General features: G+C 48.4%; 3 protein-coding genes across 15 annotated transcripts in view; 2 read left to right on the forward strand and 1 right to left on the reverse strand.

The window, feature by feature from the left end:
* The window catches only part of LOC101699947 (cyclic AMP-dependent transcription factor ATF-7), a 101,811-nt gene extending 84,796 nt beyond the window's left edge, over positions 1-17,015 (forward strand). For 3 of the 5 annotated variants that reach the window (XM_004872752.3, XM_004872753.4, XM_087209663.1), the window contains 3 exons: positions 1,358-1,555; positions 2,529-2,637; positions 7,048-12,393. In XM_004872752.3, coding sequence (XP_004872809.1) covers positions 1,358-1,555; positions 2,529-2,637; positions 7,048-7,265 — 525 coding nt within the window. In that variant the 3' untranslated portion in view covers positions 7,266-12,393. Of the gene's footprint in view, positions 1-1,357; positions 1,556-2,528; positions 2,638-7,047; positions 12,394-16,574 lie in introns of those variants that run through there. The other 2 variants (XR_001182827.3, XR_206384.3) reach the window with 2 other exon arrangements.
* On the forward strand, positions 13,989-17,015 carry Npff (neuropeptide FF-amide peptide precursor). 2 transcript variants are annotated; one of them, XM_004872754.4, is made up of 3 exons: positions 13,989-16,346; positions 16,575-16,696; positions 16,815-17,015. In XM_004872754.4, the coding sequence occupies exons 1-3, from the start codon at positions 16,098-16,100 to the stop codon at positions 16,915-16,917; spliced, it is 474 nt and encodes a 157-aa protein (XP_004872811.2). In that variant the 5' UTR covers positions 13,989-16,097; the 3' UTR covers positions 16,918-17,015. The 2 variants fall into 2 exon arrangements, with proteins under 2 accessions (XP_004872811.2, XP_004872812.2); XM_004872755.4 differs by having other exon boundaries at positions 13,989-15,320.
* A 251-nt stretch (positions 17,016-17,266) lies between these two features.
* Positions 17,267-23,705, reverse strand: Tarbp2 (TARBP2 subunit of RISC loading complex). Of its 8 annotated transcripts, XM_087209673.1 has the most exons (10): positions 23,238-23,705; positions 22,163-22,937; positions 21,450-21,619; positions 20,626-20,728; positions 19,997-20,092; positions 19,168-19,267; positions 18,851-18,968; positions 18,428-18,555; positions 17,841-18,042; positions 17,267-17,694 (listed from the first exon to the last, which is right to left on the reverse strand). In XM_087209673.1, the coding sequence occupies exons 2-10, from the start codon at positions 22,213-22,215 to the stop codon at positions 17,537-17,539; spliced, it is 1,128 nt and encodes a 375-aa protein (XP_087065799.1). In that variant the 5' UTR covers positions 22,216-22,937; positions 23,238-23,705; the 3' UTR covers positions 17,267-17,536. The 8 variants fall into 8 exon arrangements, with proteins under 8 accessions (XP_087065799.1, XP_012923930.1, XP_087065801.1 ...); XM_013068476.3 differs by lacking the exon at positions 23,238-23,705 and having other exon boundaries at positions 19,168-19,240; positions 22,163-22,944; XM_087209675.1 differs by lacking the exon at positions 23,238-23,705 and having other exon boundaries at positions 19,168-19,240; positions 19,997-20,075; positions 22,163-22,943.
* Between the last annotated feature and the right edge of the window lie 14 nt (positions 23,706-23,719).

Genomic DNA, 23,719 nt, shown 5'->3' on the forward strand with positions numbered 1-23,719 from the left:
TAGTTCATTAAAGGAGTTTAAAATTTCCTCTCCATTTTTTCTTTCAAGAAAGGTAATGTTAGCCTAAATAAATAAAATCATCTCGATTAATGGAGAATATAATTCAGTGGAGTCTGGAGTGGAGTTCAAAAATCTAGTTTTTAAAACCTCATGCTAGGGGCTGGGGATTTAGCTCAGTGATTTCGCTGCCTGCTGTGCAAGCACAAGGACCCGATTTTGATCCCCGGTACCCCCCCCAAAAAAAAAACCCCTCATGCTCATTGATAGGAGCCCTGGCATTAGGCAAATACTAGTGTAGATATTCCATACCAGCCACACAGATCTGAGAAGTTACTTTTGGCATTGTTTTACAACATATAGTTTCTTTTGTACAGATGCCTGGCCTTTACTTTTTCTTCCCAGTATGGGGATTGAATCCAGGGTCTTCACTACATCCCCAGCACCAGTACCTCTTTATTTTTTATTTTGAGACAGGGTCTCACTAAGTTGCCCAGTCTGGGCTTGAATTTGTGATCCTCCTGCCTTATCCTACCCGAGTGCTGGAATTACAGGTGTATGCCACCACACTCACCTACATTTTGCTTAATTTTGGCCACTATTAGAAAATCAGTCTGCCCTCTCTATGCATACCAGCTAAATGAAATAAAGGGAAGATGATTCAGAAGGGCAGTTGTGGCAAAAGACTTCAGGCTGAAGTTTAAAAACAAAAGACAAATATCATTAGTTTGTGGAAAAGGAGTAAATTTTTCTCTATTTACAAATAAGGGAGGGGCTTGCCACAGATAATTAATTGTCAATAAAAAGAATGTACTAATCCATATCTCTCCATAATATTGCATATCTCTGTAAAAAGAACAAATATATTTTCTCCTTTTCTGAAACCAGTTAGAGCATGCAATGTTTGTACTTATCGCTTATCCAAATCAATGGTTCTCGGACTTTTTTGTGTCTCCCTAAATGTTCCTCTGACACTCCCCTAATTCGAGTTCGCTGCCTACAAGATTCCCTGCTGTTGAACATAAAATGATCTGTGCCAACGCCTGCCTCAAAAGCACAAGGTCCTGAGTTCGATATCCGGTACCAAAAAACGCCCCCAAAAACCCCATAAAATGATCCTACTTTCATTTTCCGTCTGCTTTAGAAATAATCAGGTTCCAACTGAACTACAGTTTTTAGGAATTATACTTCAAAGACTAGAGAAATGGGCAGCAGAATGAGGAACTACTTACTACAAAAATGAAGCTAAGGGACATAGTGATGAGATTTGTGTGGTTACCATCCACTTAATAATGGTAGGTTTGATTTGGAAACCATTGATGTTCCCATCAAATAACTCCTCTTCCTTTCTGGGCCACAGGTCTCTCCAGCCCAGCCCACCCCCAGTACTGGGGGACGCCGGCGGCGCACAGTGGATGAAGATCCAGATGAGCGTCGGCAACGCTTTCTGGAGCGGAACCGCGCTGCAGCCTCCCGGTGCCGCCAAAAGCGGAAATTGTGGGTGTCTTCACTAGAGAAAAAAGCAGAGGAACTCACTTCCCAGAACATTCAGCTGAGTGTGAGTGGGTCCTGGAGGATAATTGGGATTGTCGAATCTGGAAAGTGGGATTGATTCAGAAAAAAATGGGACAATATAATTAAAGATGATAATTCTTTAGTTAGGACACGTTGAGAAGTTGTGCCAGGAAGAATGCGGAATCTCTAAACAGTTGAGATCTCTTCCCTAGTAATTGGCAGATTCCATCTACTACAAAATCTGCTATTAGGCCCAGTTGGGTGAAGGGAATTAGAAAAGTAAATCATCAGTAGAAACTGAGTGTGGTGGCACACACCTGTGATCTCAGCACTCAGAAGACTGAGACACGAAGATTGCTGCAAGATCAAGCCCTGCCTGAATTACATAGCATGACCCTGTACCAAAAAATAAAAAAGTTTCTGCTGAGACCTAGCCATGGTTATGGAAGATCTACCTCATTTTTTAACAGTCATATATTAGTCCATTTTATAGTGTGGTTGTATTGTAGGGTATTACATTGATATTGTTCTATTTTTACTAGAACAATAATGTTGCAGTGAACATTGCATGCACTCAGGTAAATAGTTCTGCTAAACAGATGCCTAAACCGGGTGTGCTGGCAAACACCAGTAGTCCCAGCACTCAGGAAGCTGAGGCAGAGGATTGCAAGTCAAGGTCAGCCCGTGACACGTAGTGAGTTCAAGGCTAGCCTAGACCATGTACCCAGACCTGTCTCACAAATGAACAAATAAAATACATTAGACTCCTGGATGTAAGTTTATAATCACATTTGCCTGTGGAAGAGTGATCTTACTATTACAAGTCCCTCTTCACAATAGGCAGTTCCTGTCATTGAATTAATGACTGTATTGGCCCCAGGCTATCTGAATTCTGGCTGGATCTGAAGTCCGAGTCCAGTTTGAGGAGGAAAATCTAGGCAGCACTCTGCCCTCATACAGAGTTCAAGAGTGGAAGCTAAATTTTCTCCATACTCTTTTCTTCCCTCCCCCCTCAGAATGAAGTGACATTACTACGCAACGAGGTGGCTCAGTTGAAACAGCTACTGTTAGCTCATAAAGACTGCCCAGTCACTGCCCTACAGAAAAAGACTAAAGGCTATTTAGGTGAGTAGCTCACAACCTATGCAAAATCAGTCAGTCAGTAAATTGCATGTTCTGGGTCTCAACTGTTTATAACTCTGTATTGAATGTGCTGAGAATGCTCAGACTGATGAGTGAGCAGCCTTGTGGAGCAACCAGTCCTACCCACCCCAAAGAAGTTTTGACAACAATATAGTTACCCTAATTATGTACATTTAGTTGGGGGGTGAAGGTTAGTGATATTTACTGAGTGCCTGTTTTGTTTAGGGAGTCTACTATCTTCCCAGTTCTCTCATGAAATAGATGTTACCTCCATTTATGTGTGAGAAAACTGTACTCAGATCACTTACTGGAAATTACACAGCTGGTAAAGTGGTGGGGCCAAGATTTACCAGGCATTTCTTATTCCAAAGACATTCCCTTGGTCAGGAGAAGAAATACACAGCAAGGGCCGGGGATTTAGCTCAGTGGTTTCGGCGCCTGCTGCACAAGCACAAGGACCCAAGTTCGATCCCCGGTACCAAAAAAAAAAGAAAGAAAGAAATACACAGCAGATGATACATTGGGATTGAAGAACTGGGAACTGAGGGTATATTTTCTTTTTCTAATGATAGGTCAGTATTGGTTTCAGTTTGTAATCTATGAGCAAACACAAAATAGTGCTAAAAAGGGCCAGGGATGTAGCTCAGCGGCACTGCGCATGCCTATCAAGCACAAGGTCCTAAGTTTAATTCCCAGTACCAGAAAGCAAAAAAAAGGGTGCTAGGGCCGGGGATTTAGCTCAGTGGCACCATGCCTGCCTCACAAGTACAAAGCCCTGAGTTCGATCCCTAGTACCAAAAAAAAACATGCTAAAAAAGATGGCCACAGACTTGAACTCCACATAAGCACAGTTCTGAAGTTAATATTGTGAGTAAGCTAGGCCTTGTGGTGCCTTCTGTGCCAACACTCTGGGAGGCTGAGGCAAGAAGATTGAAAGTTTGAGCCCAGCTTGGGCTACCTAGAGGGACCTTATCTCAAAATAAAATATAAAAAAAACTGGAGATTTGGCTCAGTGCAAAGACCATGGGTTCAATCTCAAGTACTGCCCCCCCCAAAAAAATCTACAATGAATAATTTGCTTATGGGTAGTAAATGCTAATAAATGCCAGTTTTCCTTTACAGTTAAATTAACTTCATAGAAATGTTGGCTGTCAGATTTTGTTACATTGAATTATTTTGCCACTAACCATCTTCATCATTTCAGAGATGTGTTCCCATAGAAAAAGAATAACCACATCACCAATTTTAAAAAGTCTCTATTTAAATTTTTATATGTACTTCGGGCATATTCATTCATTAAGCAGATATTGATTGAGTGCCTCTTCTGAAGTCAGGCACTATTTTACATGCTGGGGATATCATAAGGAACCAAATAGATTAGATTAAAACCTTGCCCTTCAGAAGCTTATATTTAGTAGTTGAGACACACAATAAGTACAATAATATGTGGTATATTAGATAATAGTAAATACTAGAAGAAGGAAAAAAAACAGAAGGGGTAATATGAAGTGTTGGCCACAAGATTGAAATTTTAGATGAGCTGGCTTATGAATTGAGACCTGAAGGAAGTTAGAGAGCTAGCCTTGCATTTGTGTGGAAGAAAAGTGCTTCAGGCAGAAGAAGTACAAACACAAATACCCAAGGAGGAGGGAGCCTGCCTAGTACCTTCTAGGAACAGCAGGAAGGCTGGACTGGAGAGCAGCTAGAAATGAAGCGTTTCACATTGGGTCTTGCCAGTTACAGTAACCATATTGGCTTTTACTCTATACTGGGTACCATTAGAGAGTTTTCAGCAGAGGAACAGTATGACTAAGAAAAGGATCACTTTGTTAGAGACAGTAGGAGTGTCTGGGCAGAAGCAGGCAGTCCACCTTCGAGGCCACTGTAATATGTGCAGGAAATGATGGAGTCTTCGCCAGGATGATGGCAGTAATGTGAAGAAAAGGGGGTGAATTCAGGATATATTTGCAGTTTGAGTGGCAGGATTTGATGACAGCCCAGGTAGAGTGGTTTATATGAAAAAAATTGCACCAGAGTTTTTGGCCTGAGCAGCTGCAAGAATGGAGTTGTCATTAATTGTGACACAGGAAGGTCTAGGAGGAAATGCTCTGGGAGGTCTATCAGGGGCTCAGTTTTGGACGAGTGAGGTTAAGAAACATGTTAGGCTTGCAGAGGGAGATGTCAGGCAGTTGGTTATGTTGGTTTGCGGTCAGAGGAGAGGCTAAAGGTAACATTTTGAGAGTCAGTAGCATATAGTCAGTTTTGAAAGCCATGAAACTTGATAGATTCTCTCCCACGGAGAGAATGCCCAGGAAAGAGAAGGACTGGACCCTAAGATACTTCAACATTCAGAGGTCAAAAAGATGAGAAGGAACCCACAAGAAATTGAGAAGAAGAAAAAAGAAATTGAGAAGGTACAACCAGAAAGGCAGGAAACCAGCTGAGCAGCTGAATGTGATGGTCTATAAATCAAGATAAGAAAGCATTATATAAACTCTAGTGATCATCTATTTCAAATCTTGTTGATGAGCTAAGGGAGACAAGGACTGAGTATTTTTCAGTCGTCAGTATGCAGCAAGTTTTTGACTTAGTCTCTGCAAGAAGTCTGACGGGTAGTAAATCCATTAAACTGCTTCTTTGTTACAACAAAGATGTGTGTAGTTCCTGCTGTGTGGTTTCAACATTATGGTAGCTACTTTACACAAGACAAATAAGACACTGTCCCTGCCTGTGAGAGACTCATGGGGCCGTTGTAAACTGAGGTAAAGACAAATATCCAGGTCAGAGCCACTGACTGGGAGCTTCCTGAAGACAAGGTCCCACTTTATTCTCTATACCTGACACACAGATGGTGGCCCATAATATTTGATGAACAAATGAATGTGTCCTCTGAATGCACAAAAGATGAAGCCATTGATTTCCTTGACAGTAACAAAGATAGTTCACAGAGAAAGTAATATTTAATCCTGAAAGATGACTCAGGCATCAAGAGGTCAAAAGTAATCCAGGCATGGTGGCATGTACCTATAATCCCAGCATTTGGGAGGCTGGGGCAGGAGAATCATGAATTCCTCCCTGAGTTCAAGGCTAACCTGGAATACATAGAGTCTGTCTCAAAAAACAAAAGAAAAAATGTTTAAGTAAAAAGAAAAAGTAAGCCAAGCACAGTGACATACACTGGTAATCACAGCACTTAGGAAAGCTGAGGCAAGAGGATCCCAATTTGAGTGCTTCCTGGGCACCTTAGCAAGACCCTGTCCCAAAATATAAAATATGGCCAGGTAGGATGGCATATGCCTGTATTCTCAGCACTCTGGGAGGCTGAGGCAGGAGGTTCACAAGTTCAAGCCCAATCTGAGCAACTTTGTCTCAAAACAAAGCAAAAAATGTTTTTAATGATGAGACATATAGCTCAGTGCAAAGACTCTGGGTACAGCCTCAAGTACTGCAAAATAAAAATAAATAATATAAAGGACTAGGAGTATAGCACATGGTAAAGTACCCCTGGGTCATTACAGCAAAAATAAATAATATAAAAAAGAGGTCAAAAATACAACCACCTATTTCCCTAATTCCACACGTCTCTGCTTAAGCAGCCATAGTGGCTGTCTGATGCTTGATAAAACTCGTTGACCAATGAACATCATGGAGTTCGTGTTCAGTAGTAAAATGTTATCTATACATGCACACCCTTGTTTATAGCAGCACAGCTCATAATAGCTAAATATTTGGAGCAGCCTATACATCACAGATGAATGGATAAAGAAAATGTGATGCACACACACATTGGAGTACTACTTAGCCATAAATAAAGATAAATTTCAGTCATTTGCTGAGTGTGGTGGCACATACCTGTTGTCCCAGCGCTCAGGAGGCTGAGACAGGAGGATCACCTCCAGTTCAAGGCCAGCCTGGGCTACATAGTGAGTTCAATGACAACCTGAACTACTTGGTGAAACCTTGTCTCAAAAACACCAAAAAATAAATAAAAATAAAGATAGGAATAAGAGGAAGAGTGTTCAAAATAGGGTAATGAGGGGCTGAGGATTAGCTCAGTGGTTTTGCCGCCTGCTGCGCAAGCCCAAGGACCCAAGTTCGATCCTGGTACAAAAAAAAAAAAAATAGCGTAATGAACTATGGAGAGACCTAGAAGCCACACAGTATAATTATCATCCTGGAGATTAATAGATTAATTTTAGCCTGATTCTTGTTTCCCTTCCCATTCTGAATCCATTCATAACTTAGAAGCCAGAATTCAGGGGAGTTTTCCCCCCAAAAAGATGTTTCATTTTCCTTTGGAGTCCTTGAATTATCACAAAAGTTAGTCCTGCCTATTTCCCTCTTCTGTTGTCTAACCACATGCTTTCTGCTCTTTGCCCCTCTTCCTGGCAGAGAGCCCCAAGGAAAGCTCAGAGCCAACGGGTTCTCCAGCTCCTGTGATTCAGCATAGCTCAGCAACAGCCCCTAGCAATGGCCTCAGTGTTCGATCTGCAGCTGAAGCTGTGGCCACCTCGGTCCTCACTCAGATGGCCAGCCAAAGGACAGAACTGAGCATGCCCATGCAGCCGCATGTGATCATGACCCCACAGTCCCAGTCTGCGGGCAGATGATGCCTCCCCTGGTGGAGAGGTCCCAGCCAGAGCTCGCCCACCCAAGAGCCAAGAGAGATGTCATCCTATCCCCTCCCATCTGCCTTGGACATGGCAACACGGGGGGCAAAATTGTGTGTTGTGAGTATGGACAGACATGGGGCTTTTCTCTTAGCCACACAGTCATGTATGCTTGATACGTGTACTCGGGGTCTCCAGCTCCAGAGCCACATAGATCATCCCCCAAGGGTGGGGTTGCTGATGTACCACAGCCAAAGGCCTACCCAGATTGTCCGAGCAATCACCCATGCCCCATGCACGTGTATCTGTCTCTTTTAACACTAACCCTTGCACTTCTAGGTTTGGGGTTTCTCAGTTTCTTCTCATAAGCTGTGGCTGTTACCTTCCTGTTCCTTACCAGCATGCCACTTCCTGCTACGCAGAGGAAGGCTCCATTTGATGGCAGATCACCCTCTCTCCTATCCATCCCTACCCCCCCTACCATGGACTCAGGACATTGTCTCCCAGTAGCTACTAATTTATCCCTTTTTCCCCTTTCCAAATTCTACTTAAAACATTCACTTATAGAGAATATAAGGTTACTTTTGATGTATGAAATAGCAGTATTTTTCTAGCTCTTCCATAAGCTCTATTCCTTCTCCCTACGTGCCACTGGGGGGAGAAAAAAAAAAGGCAAAGCAAAAAGAAACAAGGAAAACCCCAAATTCTAGTCCTTTTTCCATCTATTTCCAGAGCTATATGGGTACCTCATTTTGTTTCTTGACTTGACTTTCCCTGGTCTAGTGGTGAGGTTTTTTCCCCATCTCCACTAAGCCTTGGTAACCTCATTTTGTGGCCTTATTGTTAAATATTACTTGGCAGTGAAAAGGGAATTAGGCAGGGATCTGACTAGTGATTCCTTCCCCCTCCGTCCTTCTTTATGTGTAATCATCAGGGCAGACAGGAACAATAAATAGCCTTTTGTTCCATCAGGTTACTGGATTAAAAGATCCTTTTGTTTCATAAGAGTTTAATGGCCAAAGTTAGGCATATTGTCATCTCTGGTCATCTTTGTGCTACTGCCTCTCTCTTCGTCCCTGTCCACATTACTCTTCTGTGGAGATGTGGAGATGCCTCTCTCCATCTACTATAACTAGTTCAGTCAGCCTTCCTAGAGACTGTCACATGGGGTGCTTTCACATTCTTTTGCTATTCCTCCACCTCTCAGCCTCACGTGTCTTTTCTGAGCCATATCCTGTATTCACCAGTGGGCATCACCTCTAGACTACTTTCTCCCTCTTACTAGTTTCCTCGTCTATCTACTAGGTCTTCCTGCCCCTACCCAGTTCCTTCAACTCATTTCTCTTCTCTGCTCCCAAAATGCAATATGTACTTCTCCCTAATTCAAGCTCCAATACTAAAGCATAGTGGCCAAGGTTCTGAGCAGTTTTTCTTGAGTGTAAGACCAGGTGAAAGGAGGGGAGGGAGAGCAAAGGTGCAGTACTAATCTCAACAGGGAAGCCCAAGGCTGGCCTGTTTAGGAAATTGTAGACTGTGGCTCTCAGCCGTTCTTACTTTAGAGTTGGGTTTCAGGGGGAAAAAACTCATTCCCCTTGTTCCTCTTTCTTCCCCATTGGGATGTCTCATCTTCCCTTGGCTCTGACTATGCAGTTTTTACCAGGGCAAAAGGAAGCAATCCAACACCAGAGGCCTGTGGATAGATAAGTCTGCTTTAATAACCCCTCAGTATGAAGCCCTTCCAATTGTCCCAGGGCCACCTGCTGCCATCTGCCAAAGTCAAGAATGTCCTTTTCTCCATCTCTCCTGCCTCCCTCTTAAACATACATACGAAATAATTGCCAGCTTCCTTTCTTATTTTGACTTCCAAAATTGGTTGTCATGGGGGAATGAGAAAATGTTGTAAGCCACAAGATTCCCATCTCCTTAGAATGATGTACTGGAGAGCCAGTCAGGTGATGCGTTCTGCTGCATGTTTTAAATTTCCCCTCCTGCTCTTCAAGAGCTGGTGCTGAACAAGCCATACCTGGTGAAGACAAAGAACAGAAAACATGGTTTTCTTGTCCCCTACCACCAGGGACCCAACAGGAACAGCCCTGAGCTGATCTGACTAGCAAATGGCATGGCAGATGGTCAGGATGCAGTTTGCACCACCAGGGACTTCGCTTGCCTTGAAACAGTCACAGCCAGAACTTGTGCTCAAGACTTCTCCTTCAGATGGTTGCTCCCAGGGATTTTTTTTTCCTGTTTCTGAGTCTTGTTTCATTTCTTATAGTCCTGATTTCCCACTAGCAGCCTTGCCCTCCAGCATGACTAAGTTTATGGCTCCTAAGGAGCCTTCTTCATTAGACCCTTGACTATTTTTCTTCCCCCTTTAGTCAAGTGTTTTTAAAATTAATCAGTTTGTCACCACACATACCCTGCCAGTCTCTTCCTGTGTTGGACGGCTAATCTTTGTAGAGGTATTTTTTAAGTTTCTTAGCCCCCATATGTAATTCTCTTGAGTTTCTAACTGCCTTTTTATCAGAGGGAGGTTAGTATTGGATTTAAATGAGAGCCATCTAGAACCGTAACAATAAAGCAGCACTGAAATGAGGATGGTGCAAGACAACCCCAGGGGGCTCTGTAGGTGGTCTTGGGTCTCACTGAGAAGGCACCACAGTTGCTCACTCTGAAGCCTCACTTTTGATTAAGGAGAACATCACTTACTTTGTTATTGCTGCCAGCCACATGGTCACACTCCTCTGATCTTTGCCTTCCCCACTTAGCTGAACTAGAACCACATATTGTACAGGGTGTCATTTAGTCCTTCTCAAGGACTGTGGCTTTCCTAGGGTTTAAGGGAGGACCCTTTTAGAAAGGAGCTGAGTGTGGCTATCTTGGGACTCTTCCAAAGTGAACACAGGACTCAGGCCCCCACCTCACTACAGGCCAGGGAGAAAGGAGTGAGAAGCCAGGTCTTCTGGTCTGTACACCTATCGCCCCGTTCCCTTAAGAGAAAGCTTTCGTAGACTTGAAAAGGCTGAGAAAGCCTCCCATACAACTAGGGAGGACTAGAAAGACTATAGCTCCTTTACTCATTCTTTCCTGTTGAACACCCCAAATCCAGCTTCCTTCCATCTCTACTACTCTCCTTGGCCTTAAGCACTAGACCATATAGTACAGGGATTTGTTAAAAAGGAGCTGGGCAAACTCAACCTCATCTTGATGCCTGCCTTCCTTATCCCTGTTGTGTGGCTCTCAGCTTCTTTTCTTTTTTTTTCAGCTTCTTTTCTGATTGGCCTCTCTCTCCTTGAGGACCTGCCCTCCAGCGCCACCATCCTGTCCCCAGAGACGGAGTGCTTCTCTGTAGCTGGGAACCACCAGACACCAAAACATTCTTTCTCTGGTCTCTGAGGCTCCCTTGCTCCACAGAGAGGCTCCTTACAGGTGCTAGCCCATAAGATAGCTCTTCCCAGCAAAACATCCCCCTTTCATAACTCTTTCCACCCCATATCATTTCCCATTAATATTATACATTGTATACACAGGAAGTATGTTACTTTTTTTAAAATTTCATAACCAGTCTGTTTAGATTTCAGTCCTCCTACCTGTATCATATATGCCTTTTGTTGATATGTTCTTTCTGCTTTCTTTAGACTTATGTTTGACCCGGGTGGGAGGTGTGGAGGAACAGCACAGGTGAGGATCCCCACACCCCACTACAACTTAAGTCTTCACCCCTCTGTAAGCACAGAACTGAATTGTCTGTATCTGCACAGATGGCTGTGCATAGACATAAATCCCCACCCACCTGCCCACCCCAGGTGGTGACCCAGCAGGCATGAGCATAGGTGACTGCTGGCCAACATTCCCACCCTCTGTACCAGTTCAATTCTTTTTTGGGGTAAAATCCTACCTGAAGATGAGAAAAGCCTGCGGGGGGCAGGTTAAGGCAGCTTATGTCCTTTGTAGATGCAAGTATGCATTGTAACTACTAAGGCTTATTTTATTTTGTAAATGGGGGGTGGGGGCAATACCACAGAGATATCTTACCCGAGCCGCTGGTGACTGGTGTTTTAGCTGTAAGTGGCCGTGACCACTAGTGTCATTGACTTTACCTTAGGGCAGTGGTTCTCAGAAAACGGTCCAGGACCACCAGCAGAGCAGCATCACCTGGACCTTGCTAGAAATGCACATTCTCACCCCATCCCAGACCTCCTGAATCACAAATGCTGGGGGTGGGTTTTAACAAGCACTCCAAGTGCTTCTAATGCACACTAATGTTTGTGAACCACTGCCTTAGGGACAAGCTAGGATCTTACAAGGAGTTGAGGATTCTTTAAATACCATCCGCTGCCTTAGGACTAATATATTTTTCCATTTCTTCCAGTCCCTCCCTTCATATCATTAAGACAACCACCACATCACTCATCTCAGATTCTAGGTTTGTCTTCTTTCGAGTCTTATCTCTAAAACTTGTTCCTGTGTCGGTCTGGACAGTTCTCCATGTTCCCCTGCAGACTGGTCACTCATGTCTTGGTTATATTAAGGACCAGCCGGAGCTTTAGCTGCCCCATTCCACAGACAGAGACGAACACACACACACACACACACGCACACGCACACACACGCACACACACACACGCACACGCACACACACACACACCCTTACAGGCAAGGAGGAGATAAGCCTCCAGCCCATAGTGGAGGCTGCTGCATCCTCATATATTATCTGTGAAGAAAGCAGTGTGTATTTCTGATTATATTTCTGTTCATCTATATATTTTTGACATGTAGCAACACCTCTCCATCTCATCAAGGAACTCTATGTGCCCTGGGTCTCCCCAGGCTCCAGTGGTGGATCCTGACAGGTGGGAGGACACAGTGCTACAGGCTCTTTTGTTACAAGCCCAGCATCCCCCTTGCTGCCCCCCAGCCAGCATGACCCCTGTGAGCAGGCTCTCACAACCTCTCGGGCGGGCTGAGGCAGGGGCTTTCCGCTCTTCCCCCTAACGGCCTTCCTTCCTTCTTCCTTGCCACTTAGCAGTTATCCCCCAGCCATGCCTTCTCCCTCCCTCCCTTGCCAGCCCTGACATATATTGTGCCTTATTTATGCTGCAAATATAACATTAAACTATCGAGAGAACCACTGGTTTGTCTGAAGCTTCACTACGCTGACCCACAGTTCCCATGGCCACTCTTCTGGGGACTCACTGGGCTTTCACATCTGTGAGCTTCCTCACTCTCCCACTCTTAAGGCAGAGGAAACAGGGATTCTTGTCCCTGCTTTTCACAGAGGGAAGTTACAGCCTACAGAAGGTGGATGACTTACATGAATTATACAGCATTAACAGCAGGCACAGTTCCAATCTGTGAACTGCCTTGGGGACCAGCACTCCTCTTGTTGGGAACACATACTAGAGAGCGTAGTATGTGCTGGGGTGAGGGTGGGGCTGCGGGTGGCTGAAGACAAGCGCCTCTTTATCTTTCAGTGTTTTGCCCCCACACCCTCCCAACAATTGGGAAAAAAGAAAAAAACTCTGCGCTCAGGAAGTTTCCAGCACAACTAGGGAGTGCACACATAGAAAGGGAAGCTTTCTGCAGGGAGGAGGAGGTTGTTTTGGAAATGAAAGGCATTTTGTTGACATGCAGGTAAACATTCACAAGAAAACAGGTGAAGCTTAGAGACTGGAAGGATTAGGAGCGGTCTAGGGGAATCACTAACAATTCCTTCTGGCTGTCCCTTTATCAAAGGTAAGATAGGGCTGGGCTGAAGTACTTGACAAAAGAGAGAGCAGGTGCCTCTGAGGTTTCCCATAGGAGACAAATGATGTAAGAAGCTGTGGCTGGTGTTTGGTAGACAACTGTGATAAACAGCCAGAACTTCCTTTAGTTATGGGAATGGCAATGGTGGCCTTCACCGTGTTGTAGTCAGGAGCACACAGAGTCCAGGAAAGGGTGAGAAAGGGAGTTTCTGAAAGTCAAATGCCAAAGCCAAGATGGAGAGGTTTTGGGAGTGAAAGGACAACCCTGAAGGCAGAACAGGGCACTAGGTTAGGGTTAACCTATTCCGACTTCCATCCTAGAAATAAGAAGCCAGCTAGACCAGCCTCTCTCAATGCAGCTTCTGCACCAGACCCCTCGTGACCAGTACTCAGGGAAATTAGGAGGAAAGCAGCAGGGTGCTGGGTACCTGCTTTGTGGGAGATGGAATGCTGAACACTGCATTCAGTCATTTGCTGGTCACAACAGCCTCCTGAAATCAGAAGTTCCTTCATTTTATTGATGGTGAACCTGTTAGTTACATGGTAAAGTGCAAGACAAAAAAAGTTCTTATCCCTCCCAGAGCCAGTTTGAAATATCCTAGCCATCCTCACAACCTGCTTCTCTGGATCAGTGTTAGATAGAACAGACCAGGACCAAGGCATAATGCTGAACCAGCTACCCATGAACTTGATATGCCCTTTTTTTTTTTTTTTGGTACTGGGGATCAAACTCAGGTCCTTGCTCTTGTGCAGCAGGCAGCGAAACCACTGAGCTAAATCCCCAGCCCAATACGCCCTTTTAAGAAATGAACTACAGTAGCTGGGCTTGGTGGCACACACCTGTAATGCCAGCACTTAGGAGGCTGAGGCAGGAGGATCACCAAGAGTTCGAGACCAACCTGGACTGAAATGTATAATGGACATCAGGAAATGGGAAAAAAGTGCTCAAAGGGGAAAGGGAACAAGGAGGGAAGGAGAAAGGGGACAAGAAAAAAAGTGAAACTAGAAGAAAAAAATGGAAACAAAACTTTTGTACATAGGGAAGGAATGGTATAAAATTTAATTTAAAAAAAAAGACCAACCTGGACTACATAGCAAGACCCTGTCTCAAAAAAAAACACAAAAAAACAAAAAAACGCTGGGAGTGATGGCACGTGCCTGTAATCCCAGCACTTGGGAGACTGAGGTAGGAGAACCTCAAGTTTGATGCCAGCTGGGCTACCTAGTTCAAGGCCTGCCTGAACTATTATATAGCAAAACCCTGTCTCAACCCCCATCCCCCCCCCCCCAAAATGAACTACAAGCCTGACATGGTAGTGCATGCTTGTATTCCCAGATCTCTGGAAGGCTGAGACAAGAGGATTACAAATTCAGGCTCAGGCTGGGCAACTTTGTGACTTAGACCCAGTCTCAAAATAAAAAGGGCTGTACTAGGGATTTAGCTCAGTGGTGCCACTGCCTGCTTTGTAAGCACAAGGTCCTGAGTTTGATCCCTGGTACCAAAAAAATAAAATAATAAAATAAAAAGGGGCCGGGGATTTAGCTCAGTGGTTTCACCACCTGCTGCACAAGTGCAAGGACCTGAGTTCGATCCCCGGTACCAAAAATAAAATAAAATAAAAAGGGCTGGGAATGTAGCTCAGTGCAAAGTCCCTTGGTTCAACCCTCAGTACCACCCAAATAAATAAATGACTAGGATGTAGCTCAATGTTAGAGCACTTGCCTAGCATGTGTGACATCCCAGGTTCAATCCTCAGCACTGGCAAAAAATAAAAACCTACTATAATCTACAAATCCCAAGTATAAGTTAGTTCAAGATGTTTTGCTTTAAAAAAAAAGAGGGGGACACGTCCCCTCAGCTAGACTATGGAGTGGAAGAGCGACTATGAAGGGCTTTCACACAAGCTATCCTGTGAGGTCTACTGGAGAAAACTGAGGGCCCTGGCAGAAGCTAGGAAGGCCAAACCCAGCTCAGCACGAGGAGAAAATGACCCAAAGGCAGTATCGGCTGAGGGTGTTTCCCAGGGAAGAGTATAAAGGAAACCTGGTCTCTGCCAGATCCTGTGCTGAGTGGATTACTGAAGGCATGGCAGTGCCTTGATGTTCCCATGTTCTGGGTGAGGAATCAAGCTTAAGAGTAAACGGCTTGCCTGGAGGCTGAGCCAGAGCCCTTCATGGCCTGGCTCCTCCCCAGTGTAGGCTGGCATCTCACACCATGTGGATGCAGGGGAAGGGAGATGCAGGACAGCAGAAAACTGCACCAGCCGACTTGGAAGGATGCTTGCCGAGTAGTGATTCAGATTTTCCTAAGGTAGGATTCTTGTCATCTTCCCCGGTGTATCAGATCTACAGCCAGGCAGAAGATGTGCAAATAGGGAGATGGGACAAAACAACAGTGCAGCCCAAAGTTGTTCTGTTACTGCCCTTAGAGTCAGGGCCTTGGACCCCTGCCTCACCATCCTACCTTCCGTTCCTCCCTTAAAGCCCTATTCTAGAAAAAGGAAATGGTTGGACCCGGCAGTGAGCAGCAGTGGCCACCAGGTGGCAGCAGATCTTCAGCTATAAAGGCCAGCTCCCAATAAGTGTTCAGTGACCGTAGAATCTGTACACACTCTGTGTGTAGGCTCCAAAACCCTTCAGTCTCCTGTGTCTCACTATCCTATCCACAGGCAGATCTCAGAATAGTGATTCAATGTTTAACCTTCCAAGAGCCAGGTGAACAAGGATGGAACAGGCTGTGTGAGTCTCCCAACCCCAGGCAAGGGAGGGACCTAGCTGGGTCACCCTGGCCCTTCCCTCTCCTCCTTGCAATCCAGAGCCTTGCCCTAACACCTAGCCCTCCAGACAGCAGTTTCTCTATGCTTTAGTCTACAGGTTAGGAAAAAGAGGTGATCAACTGAAGCTCTCCAACCTGTTGAGGGATTGAGGTTCTTGTAAGGCCCCGCCAGGCCCTGGCTCTGACAGAGCATCTGCAATTAATGATACTTCTTGAGCTCTGGAGACAAGATTTATTTATCTAATAAAGTCTGTAACTCCAGGCTTAGGGGCTGGGGGTGGGAGGCTGAGAGCAGCAAATCCGGAGAGAGCCATGGGAGGGGGATCCCAGGCGGCTCTTAATGGAGCCATGCATTTCCACTGCCTGTCTAGATTACCCCTCAGGCTGCTGTTAGGGGTGGAGGACAAGGGGACAGCAGGTATAAGAGGCTGGTGTGCCTGTAGGAGGGAGGATGGCAGCATGGATTCCAGGTGGGCAGTGCTGCTGCTACTGTTGCTGCTGTCAATGGACTGGGGCCATGCCGAAGGACCAGGGGGCCAGCACGGAGACCAGGTCTTTGTGGTGAGCGAGCGGCTTGTCCCACATCACCATTTTCTTCTACCCCACGTGGGACTTGGGCTCTAGGTTCGGACACTCCCTGGTTGCCAAGGTCTTCATCGGGTCACATCTGAGGGAGGTGGCGCCTCAGCCTCCAAAACCTACCCTTGGAAGCCACTCCCTTCCCCATGTGACTTGGGTGTCCTGGGCATTTGCCATCTTCCCTCCCCTTCCCTGCTGCCCCTGCCATAGGAGGAAGACATCGGACCCCACCCACCACAGCATGCCCAGACCCCTGGGTACCTCCTGCACTCCCTGCTCCAGGCCATGAAGAGAAATGGCCGGAGCCCAGCCTCCCTGTTTCAGCCCCAGAGGTGAGTGAAAGGGACACACACATGGCAGGAGCTGGGAAGGGCAAGGGACAGAAGAGAAGGAAGGGGGCTTGAGAGGGGAAGACTAGAGGGAGCTGAATCAGGATAAATCTCTCCTCAGGTTTGGCAGAAATACATGGGGGTCCTCGAATAGCAAGTGGCTGAATCCCCAGGCTGGAGAGTTCTGGAGCCTGGCTGCCCCTCAACGCTTTGGAAAGAAGTAACAATGTGATCCCTTGATGTGTTTGCATCCAAGGCCCACACCCTAAAATGCCATGTAAGCCCCTTCCCGACACCCCCAATAAAGATGTCTGCTCCTGAATCCCTGTGTCTGGTTGAGACTTCAAAGGGCTGGGAAGAGAGCCCCAGGGCACAAACCATTGCCCTCTCCACCTCCGCCACACCAGACTCCAGCAATACAGTGACAGGGTTCCCCAGCCGGCTGCCTGCAGCAAAGAGAACACTCAAATCGGAGATGAGAGGGGCACCAAAGAAGATGAGAACACAGGAGTGTTGTGCTGATCTGTGCCGCCCATGCAACTCAGGGCCACACAAAGAACGGGGCTTAAGAAATCACAGAGTGCATGTTTATTCTGGACTCAGTAAGGCCCCCAATTTCCTTCCCACTCATCATCACCCACAGAATGAGGTCAGATCCTGGGCTGACTGAGGCCGTGTGGTCCCTGGCTCCTTGCCTGGTGCCCTCCTCAGCCTCAAGGCAGGTAGTCTGTGTCAGAGGTAGAGATGACACCTCCACAGGGTACCTGAGTGGGCAGATGCGTGGCCCCAGAAACAGAAAGAGCAGGGAGCAAAGGGTGCACATCTGTGAGTCCAGCTGGGGCTCTACTTGCTGCCTGCCATGATCTTGAGGTACTGCAGGGCACGGCGAGCAGCCTCCCCTCGAGCTTCCTCCCTAGTAGTTGCAGAGCCGTGACACACAGTAGCTGGCTGGGTGGAAAGTTCCACTAGGCACTGGCAGAGCCCACTCATGCTCAGCTCCTCTGGAGAGCAGAAAAGAAGAGGGAGGCATTGTTGAGTGGGGAGCCAGCACCAGGCAAGGGTGCATCCACACTGTCATCCCGTGCCGACCCCTTTATACTTGCTCTGGTCCAGCCCCACCATACCCCGGCTCCCCAACTAGCCATACCAATATCCAGGTAGCTGACATGGAAGGCCTGCTCCTCTGAGAGCTCACTGAGCATGCTGCAGCTGGTAGAGCCCAGAGCACCTAGGGAGCCTGGAGAGCAATTTCGAAGGTGCAGAATCTTCTCTCCCTCTGAATTTCGCAGAGAATCCCATGTGCAGCCTGGGCCCCGGCTCCGAAGTCCATCCAGGCGGGAGCCCACACCCTGACAAGAGAGGGAGAGTGAGAAACACACCACCAGGGACTGTGGGACCAAGGCATTTAGACACTCAATGTCCAAGGAGAGAAAAGCCCGAAGGATGCCTCCCCGAACTGGCCTTTCCCAGCCTCCATGCATACCACCCTCCAACTTCAGGGCCTGATCAGGAGGCCAGGCAGCCTCCCTTGTCCCAGTAACAAAGCCTGTGTGTGGGCTCCTGTCCTGGGGCAGCTCCCCCACACCACTCATCAGTTGGCATACAGTTGAGACTATCGAGAATCAAGGACCCATGGAGCCCTAGCTCTGGTAGGAAACAGGCTCAGGACCTAGACGGGCTCCTTCCTAAGTCACAGACCCAATCTCTAGTGCCCCGCCCATACAAGCCACTCACAATGGAGAAGTGATCATCATCAGGCTCTGCCTCATTGCCATCCCGGGCATCCAGAGGCACTGTGTGCACTCGAAGCAGCATCTTAGCTGCCGCATTACGTTTTGCCAGCTTTTTGGAAGTGCCACTACCTGCATGTGAGGAGAGGAATGCTGGATTCTGATTCCCAACAGACTAGTTCTTTCCACCCCTAAGTGATGTTAACTGGATAGGGGAACTCAAGACTTGCCTGTGCACCTGAGAACCTGGGTGGCCAGAAGAGAGGGGGAAAGACAGAGTGCTAAGAAGAAGCCAGAAGATGCTGAGTCAGGGACTACAAAGCAAGGAGAGGTACAGCGTGACAGAGCAAAGCTAAGGACCACCTTGTGCCTTGGGCTGGAGTGCTGCAGAGGAAGGAGATGCAAGAACCCCCTTCTGCCTAGTTACCAATCTCAATGAAACGCTCCACTCTGCAGGTCATGGTGAACTCTTTGCGGTGGGCTGGTCCAGACTCCTGGGTCACCGTGTATTCTGGCAACCGCCAGCCCTTCTGCACCACCAGCTCCTTGGAAAGGAGACACAGGGAAGAAAAGACTCATCATGTCCCTGCTGGCACCTACCGAGGAGGCTGTGACTCTAGATGAGAGGAAGCAGAGAGGGTATAGAAAGGGCCTCAGCACAGGGTTCTCACTCTACACACAAACACACGCTCTGGGCACTGGTCCAAGGGAAGACAAGCACACACGCGCAATGAGGGCACACACCTGCAGAGCACCAACAGGGTTACACTCAGACTGCTGAGGGGAGACAGGGGGCTGCAGCTCCATGGGGGGACACCTAAAGGAAAAAGGGCCCAAGCCAAAGCTGCGGGCAATGGTTCCTTCTGGGGCTGCCCGTGAGCCCCAGTGCTAACCACCACATACTTCCCCATCCCCTCCAATTGGCAGATAGCTGTTTGTCCAAACATCCAGCCTTGTTCCCTCCTGCTTCCTCCCTTTTCCTCTTGGGTGAGGAACTCTCTAGGTTCCAGATGTATTTCTTTTCTTTTTTTTTTTTTTTTTGGTACCAGGGATCAAACTCGGGTCTTTGCGCTTGCGCAGCAGGCAGCAAAACCACTGAGCTAAATCCCCGACCCTTTTCTTTTTTGAGAACGGGGCTCACTATTTTGCCCAGGCTGTCTTGAACTCACAATCCCCCTGCCTCAGCCTCAGTGCTGGAATTACAAGTGTGTACCACCAAGCCCAGCTCCCAGGCACATTTTGATTCTGGAATAGTTGGTGTTATTTCCCCTGGACAGTGGGAGAGGGGCTAATAGCCAGTCCCCAGAAGCATAATAGTCTCAAAAAGGACCATTATGGGGCCTGAAAGACCTTCAAATGGCTGAACATCATCTATATGGCTACTGGTGAATCACAAATTACCTCCTGCCCCAAAAGCTTACCAGCTGCTACAAATTCTTTAAGCGCTGGTCCCCACTATTCCACTCTGTTTACACTCAGGGTTCTTCATGCCTAATCAGCCTGGGTCTAAGAGATGGGGTCAGGAGCCAGAACCCCCTTCACTCTCCTCACAGAAGTCAGGGGACACAGATACCTCGTTAGGACAGCAGATGGAACAGGAGCAGCAACTGCCACAGTGGTAAAAACTGGAGCGTCCTCAAGCAGTGAAGAGTCTGGGGGAGAAAAAGAACTTCCCGAGGGGAAGGGCGCTTTGGATTCACACCCATGTGCAGGGGAAGAGAGGTTGGCGACTCATCCCTCAACTGAGCCACACTCGGGAGGCTCAACAACAGCTCTTCCTCTTAGGATCCTTTGCTACCCACTCTGGCCCAAAAAGACTGAGAAAAGGGGGTCTCAGAGGAGAGTAACCACATGAACTCAAGAAGCATGGGAACAACAAACTCCACCATGAATGTGGAAGAGGGAAAGACATCTTGCTAGAAGGAGGATGCCAGGGAACAACTCAAGTCAGCTTCAGCCTCCACTCCTCCCTCCCTAACCCGTGCCCCTAACTACACCCACAACCCCTCAAAAGGGCTGGCTATTCCCCTGAGAATTCTTCACATCAGAAGCCCTGGAAATACTCGGCTCAAATGCAGGGGAAACTCTCAGGAAGAAGCCAGGTCAGGGTAGCCAAGTGTCACTGGGGCCAGGCCTAGCGGCACAAGGAGGTGGTGCAGGGCCTGAGTTCCTGGAAGGGGTTCTAGCATGTTCCTCCCTCACCTGCTGTCCTCCAGGGCCGGCTCCAGCATGCTCCCCCCTTTGAGGTGTTTGAGGGCCACCTCAGCTGCCTTGTGCTTGGCTGCCTTCTTGCTGGGGCCCTGACCTGAGAGAGGGGTGTGGGCAATACTGGAGGTCACTAGAAGGACAGGAGAGAAACGAGCATCCCACAGCCTCTCTCCTCACAGCCAGAGGAAGTCAACCAACCTCCCTCTGACCCACCTCACCCTGCCCAAAATTACATTAGGTTCCACCCATTGCTAGAAGGAAAGTCTCTTGTCTACTAGCTCCCAGAATTAAGCCACAACAAGCAGTATTTCTAAGTTGAAAAACTTTAGGGGGAGCTTCTTTCTCTGCTTATTCAAAGTGCTCTGCTCTTTACTTTCTTTTTCCTCAATAAACAAGGAGCTGGAACAACTGAGGATAGACTCTGCAGTCAAAGACCTACTCTGCCACCTCCTAGGCACGGGACTGTGCACCAGCCCTTCCATCTCTGATACTCAGTATCCTTCTGTTCAACATGGGACACAGAGCCCAGCCGAGCAAGCACTCATTCCTCCAAGTGTCCATTGAGAATTCAATGTCTCCTTCACTTTTCCTCTGGGATAATGAGAATCTGCCAAATCCCTGTGTAGCTCACTCCTGTAACTCTCTGAAGTCCTACCCACCTCACAGCCCTGTTCTCCCAATCCAATCAGCAGCTTTTCCCCTGACATCTCTCCTTTCCTCTCTGGCCTTAGAGAATTGTGAAAAGAGAGACTCTAAGATCTACAAAGCCATGGGCCCCTGAATGCACACCCCAGACAGACTGCCCAAGCCTTCCTCACCAGTGCAGCTGGTGTCGCCAACGGTGACCCGAAAGGTGAAATTAGGTTGGTGGGCTTGGCCCTCGGCTTTGAGAAGGTCGTACACGGGCGTCTTCCCTATTCTGGTCCCATACTCCTGCAGAAGGCTGATCGGGGTCTTGCCCGGGTTGGCGGCCAGCATTTGCTCTATACTGGGGGAGGGGCACAGACCCACATCACACCTCCCCCCTCTGCACCCACCTGGCCAAGCACACCTGCCACACCAGGTCTTGGCACATTATGGGGGACATAGGGTCTAGGGGGCCTCAGGCAGTAGAGCATCCACTGGCTGGGTTCAAAGTGGGGATGCAGCTGGGAAGGCAGGGTCCTCTACCCCAAGGCAGGTGAGAAATGTTCCTGTCTCAGTTAAGGCGAAGGAATCCTGGCCCCAGTACTGCTTGGAAGGGCATACCCGCTGACACGGTGCAGGCCAGAAACCCAGTACCCACCAAATACACTGAATGTGGGGGCATAAAGCCCAATGCTCCAGTGCAGTCTGGGAACCCGGCCAACCCCAAACTACTTAGAGCTGGAGGCGGTGGCCACTACCCCAGTGCATGCCGGGAACCACTGCCCACTACCCCAGTGCTTGCCGGGAACAACCCTCAGGCCAGGTGCATGCTGGGGCCGCGCCGCTACCCCTCCGCACCGCCCTACGTTCTTCGCCCTGCAGGGATCGGGACGAAGAGCCTCACCTGGGCAGCCCGCAGCCCGTGGTAGTGCCGGAGCCCTGCTCCTCTTCACTCATTCCCTCCTCCGTCCCCGCGGGTGCCACCGTGACTACAGACTCCACGCGCCCCAATACACCGCCGAAGAGCTAGGGCCGGGGCCAAGCCCGGAGTCGCGGCCGGTAGGGCCTGCCGCGGGGCATGCTGGGATATGGAGTCCCCCGCCCACCCAGCTTCATGACTCTCCATCGGGAGGGGAGCTACCCGCCCCATAACCCTCTGCGTGGCTCTTCCTAGCTGCCCCCGCCGCCTTCTGGGAGGAGCGGACACCTCCGCAGATGCTTGCGAGCTGTGGGTGGACGGTACCGCCTCTTTTTGGGACCGTGAGGCTGTGAGCATGCGTACTGGCAGAGTGAAACCGGCTGGGGGCGGGGCGGTAAGGGCTAACAACTCGAGATGTGGCCTTTTGAACCCTAGAAAACTACAGAACCCGGCAGCTTGCGCGTCATCTTTGTCGCAGCTAGAGGAGCAGGTTCTAACAAGCAGGAGGCTTCGCAGTGTTATTGGCTATTCCGATTGCGTCTACCTCCCCTAGACGCTTTGAGATTGGTTACTTCTCCTAGAGGAGCGGGGACAAGGGAAGAGGCAGTCCCGCCCCCCTTGGCCCCCCTCCTTCCTAGGAAGGGTTCTGATTGGCCCAGGAAGCTGCGGGCGGATCCTGGCTCTTTGCGGTCAGCGAGGGTGGCTCTTACCTGGACGCGAGAGGGTGCTGTCCTCTGCCTCAGTCCCGGGAGTGCCGGAGCTGTTGTCGATCCAAGTTCGTGTCAGACAGTTCTCTCTTGACCCCTGTATAAGCCCCTGGCCTTCAGGCCTCTTTGTCCAGAACCCGTTTCCTTTTCCTAGGTTGTCCTTGACCTCCCTTTAACTCTGCAGACAGCCTGTTGGATTTGGCTTCTTTTCTAAAGCCTTTTTAGATCGGTCCTAAAATGAACCTATCTTTAACTGGCCAGGAATCTGGGGCCCAAGAAAAGGGCTGTGGGAGAACAAGATTAGGATTTAGGCACCTGGTATCATGGCTTCTGCTGTGAGTCTTGTCTCTCACCTGAAGAGCAAGAGACTGGTCCACTGGTGCAGAGCCCCATGCCCTCCCCCAAAGTCTCGCAACCATCGGGCTGAAAGATGTAAAGGAAACCTTCTGACCTTGGAGAGAGATCGCGGAAAGTGTCTGATTGCAATGAGTATTTTGAGAATGGGGCGGGGGGGGGGGATCCAGAGGAATCTTGGAATAATAATGAGGGGTCATCCAGGAACCCGGGAGGGGGAGGGGGAGGGGGCCTACAGCTAAGTGGATTCCAGTTGGGTAAAATTGGAGTGGTGATAACCAAGGGAAGCAGAGCTGGCAAGATCGGTATGACGGGGAGCAATGCCAGGGCACTGGGGATCCCACCCGAGGGGCTGCTCTCTCTGGGTATAGAAAGAGACTATAAAACGGGTCATAGGCGGCTCCTGTGGAATCAGCATAGGGCTCGAGGTGGAAGCGCCCGTGGGAGACCGTCAGCAAGAAGGCGCGGGGCTGGAGCGGAC

The sequence above is a fragment of the Heterocephalus glaber genome, unplaced genomic scaffold (genome assembly GCF_053883595.1).
Source record: "Heterocephalus glaber isolate CG9 unplaced genomic scaffold, H.glaber_assembly_v1.0 deba00001060, whole genome shotgun sequence".
Lineage (NCBI taxonomy): Eukaryota > Metazoa > Chordata > Mammalia > Rodentia > Bathyergidae > Heterocephalus > Heterocephalus glaber.

Coding starts and splice junctions, on each gene's coding strand:
- Npff (XM_004872754.4), top strand. CDS start 16,098: ATGGGAGGGGGATCCCAGGCGGCTCTTAATGGAGCCATGCATTTCCAC. Junction 16,347..16,574: donor ACGGAGACCAGGTCTTTGTG/GTGAGCGAGCGG, acceptor CCCCTGCCATAG/GAGGAAGACATCGGACCCCA. Junction 16,697..16,814: donor TCCCTGTTTCAGCCCCAGAG/GTGAGTGAAAGG, acceptor ATCTCTCCTCAG/GTTTGGCAGAAATACATGGG.
- Tarbp2 (XM_087209673.1), bottom strand. CDS start 22,215: ATGAGTGAAGAGGAGCAGGGCTCCGGCACTACCACGGGCTGCGGGCTG. Junction 20,729..21,449: donor TGGCGACACCAGCTGCACTG/GTGAGGAAGGCT, acceptor CCCCTCTCTCAG/GTCAGGGCCCCAGCAAGAAG. Junction 18,043..18,427: donor ATGATGATCACTTCTCCATT/GTGAGTGGCTTG, acceptor CTCTCTTGTCAG/GGTGTGGGCTCCCGCCTGGA.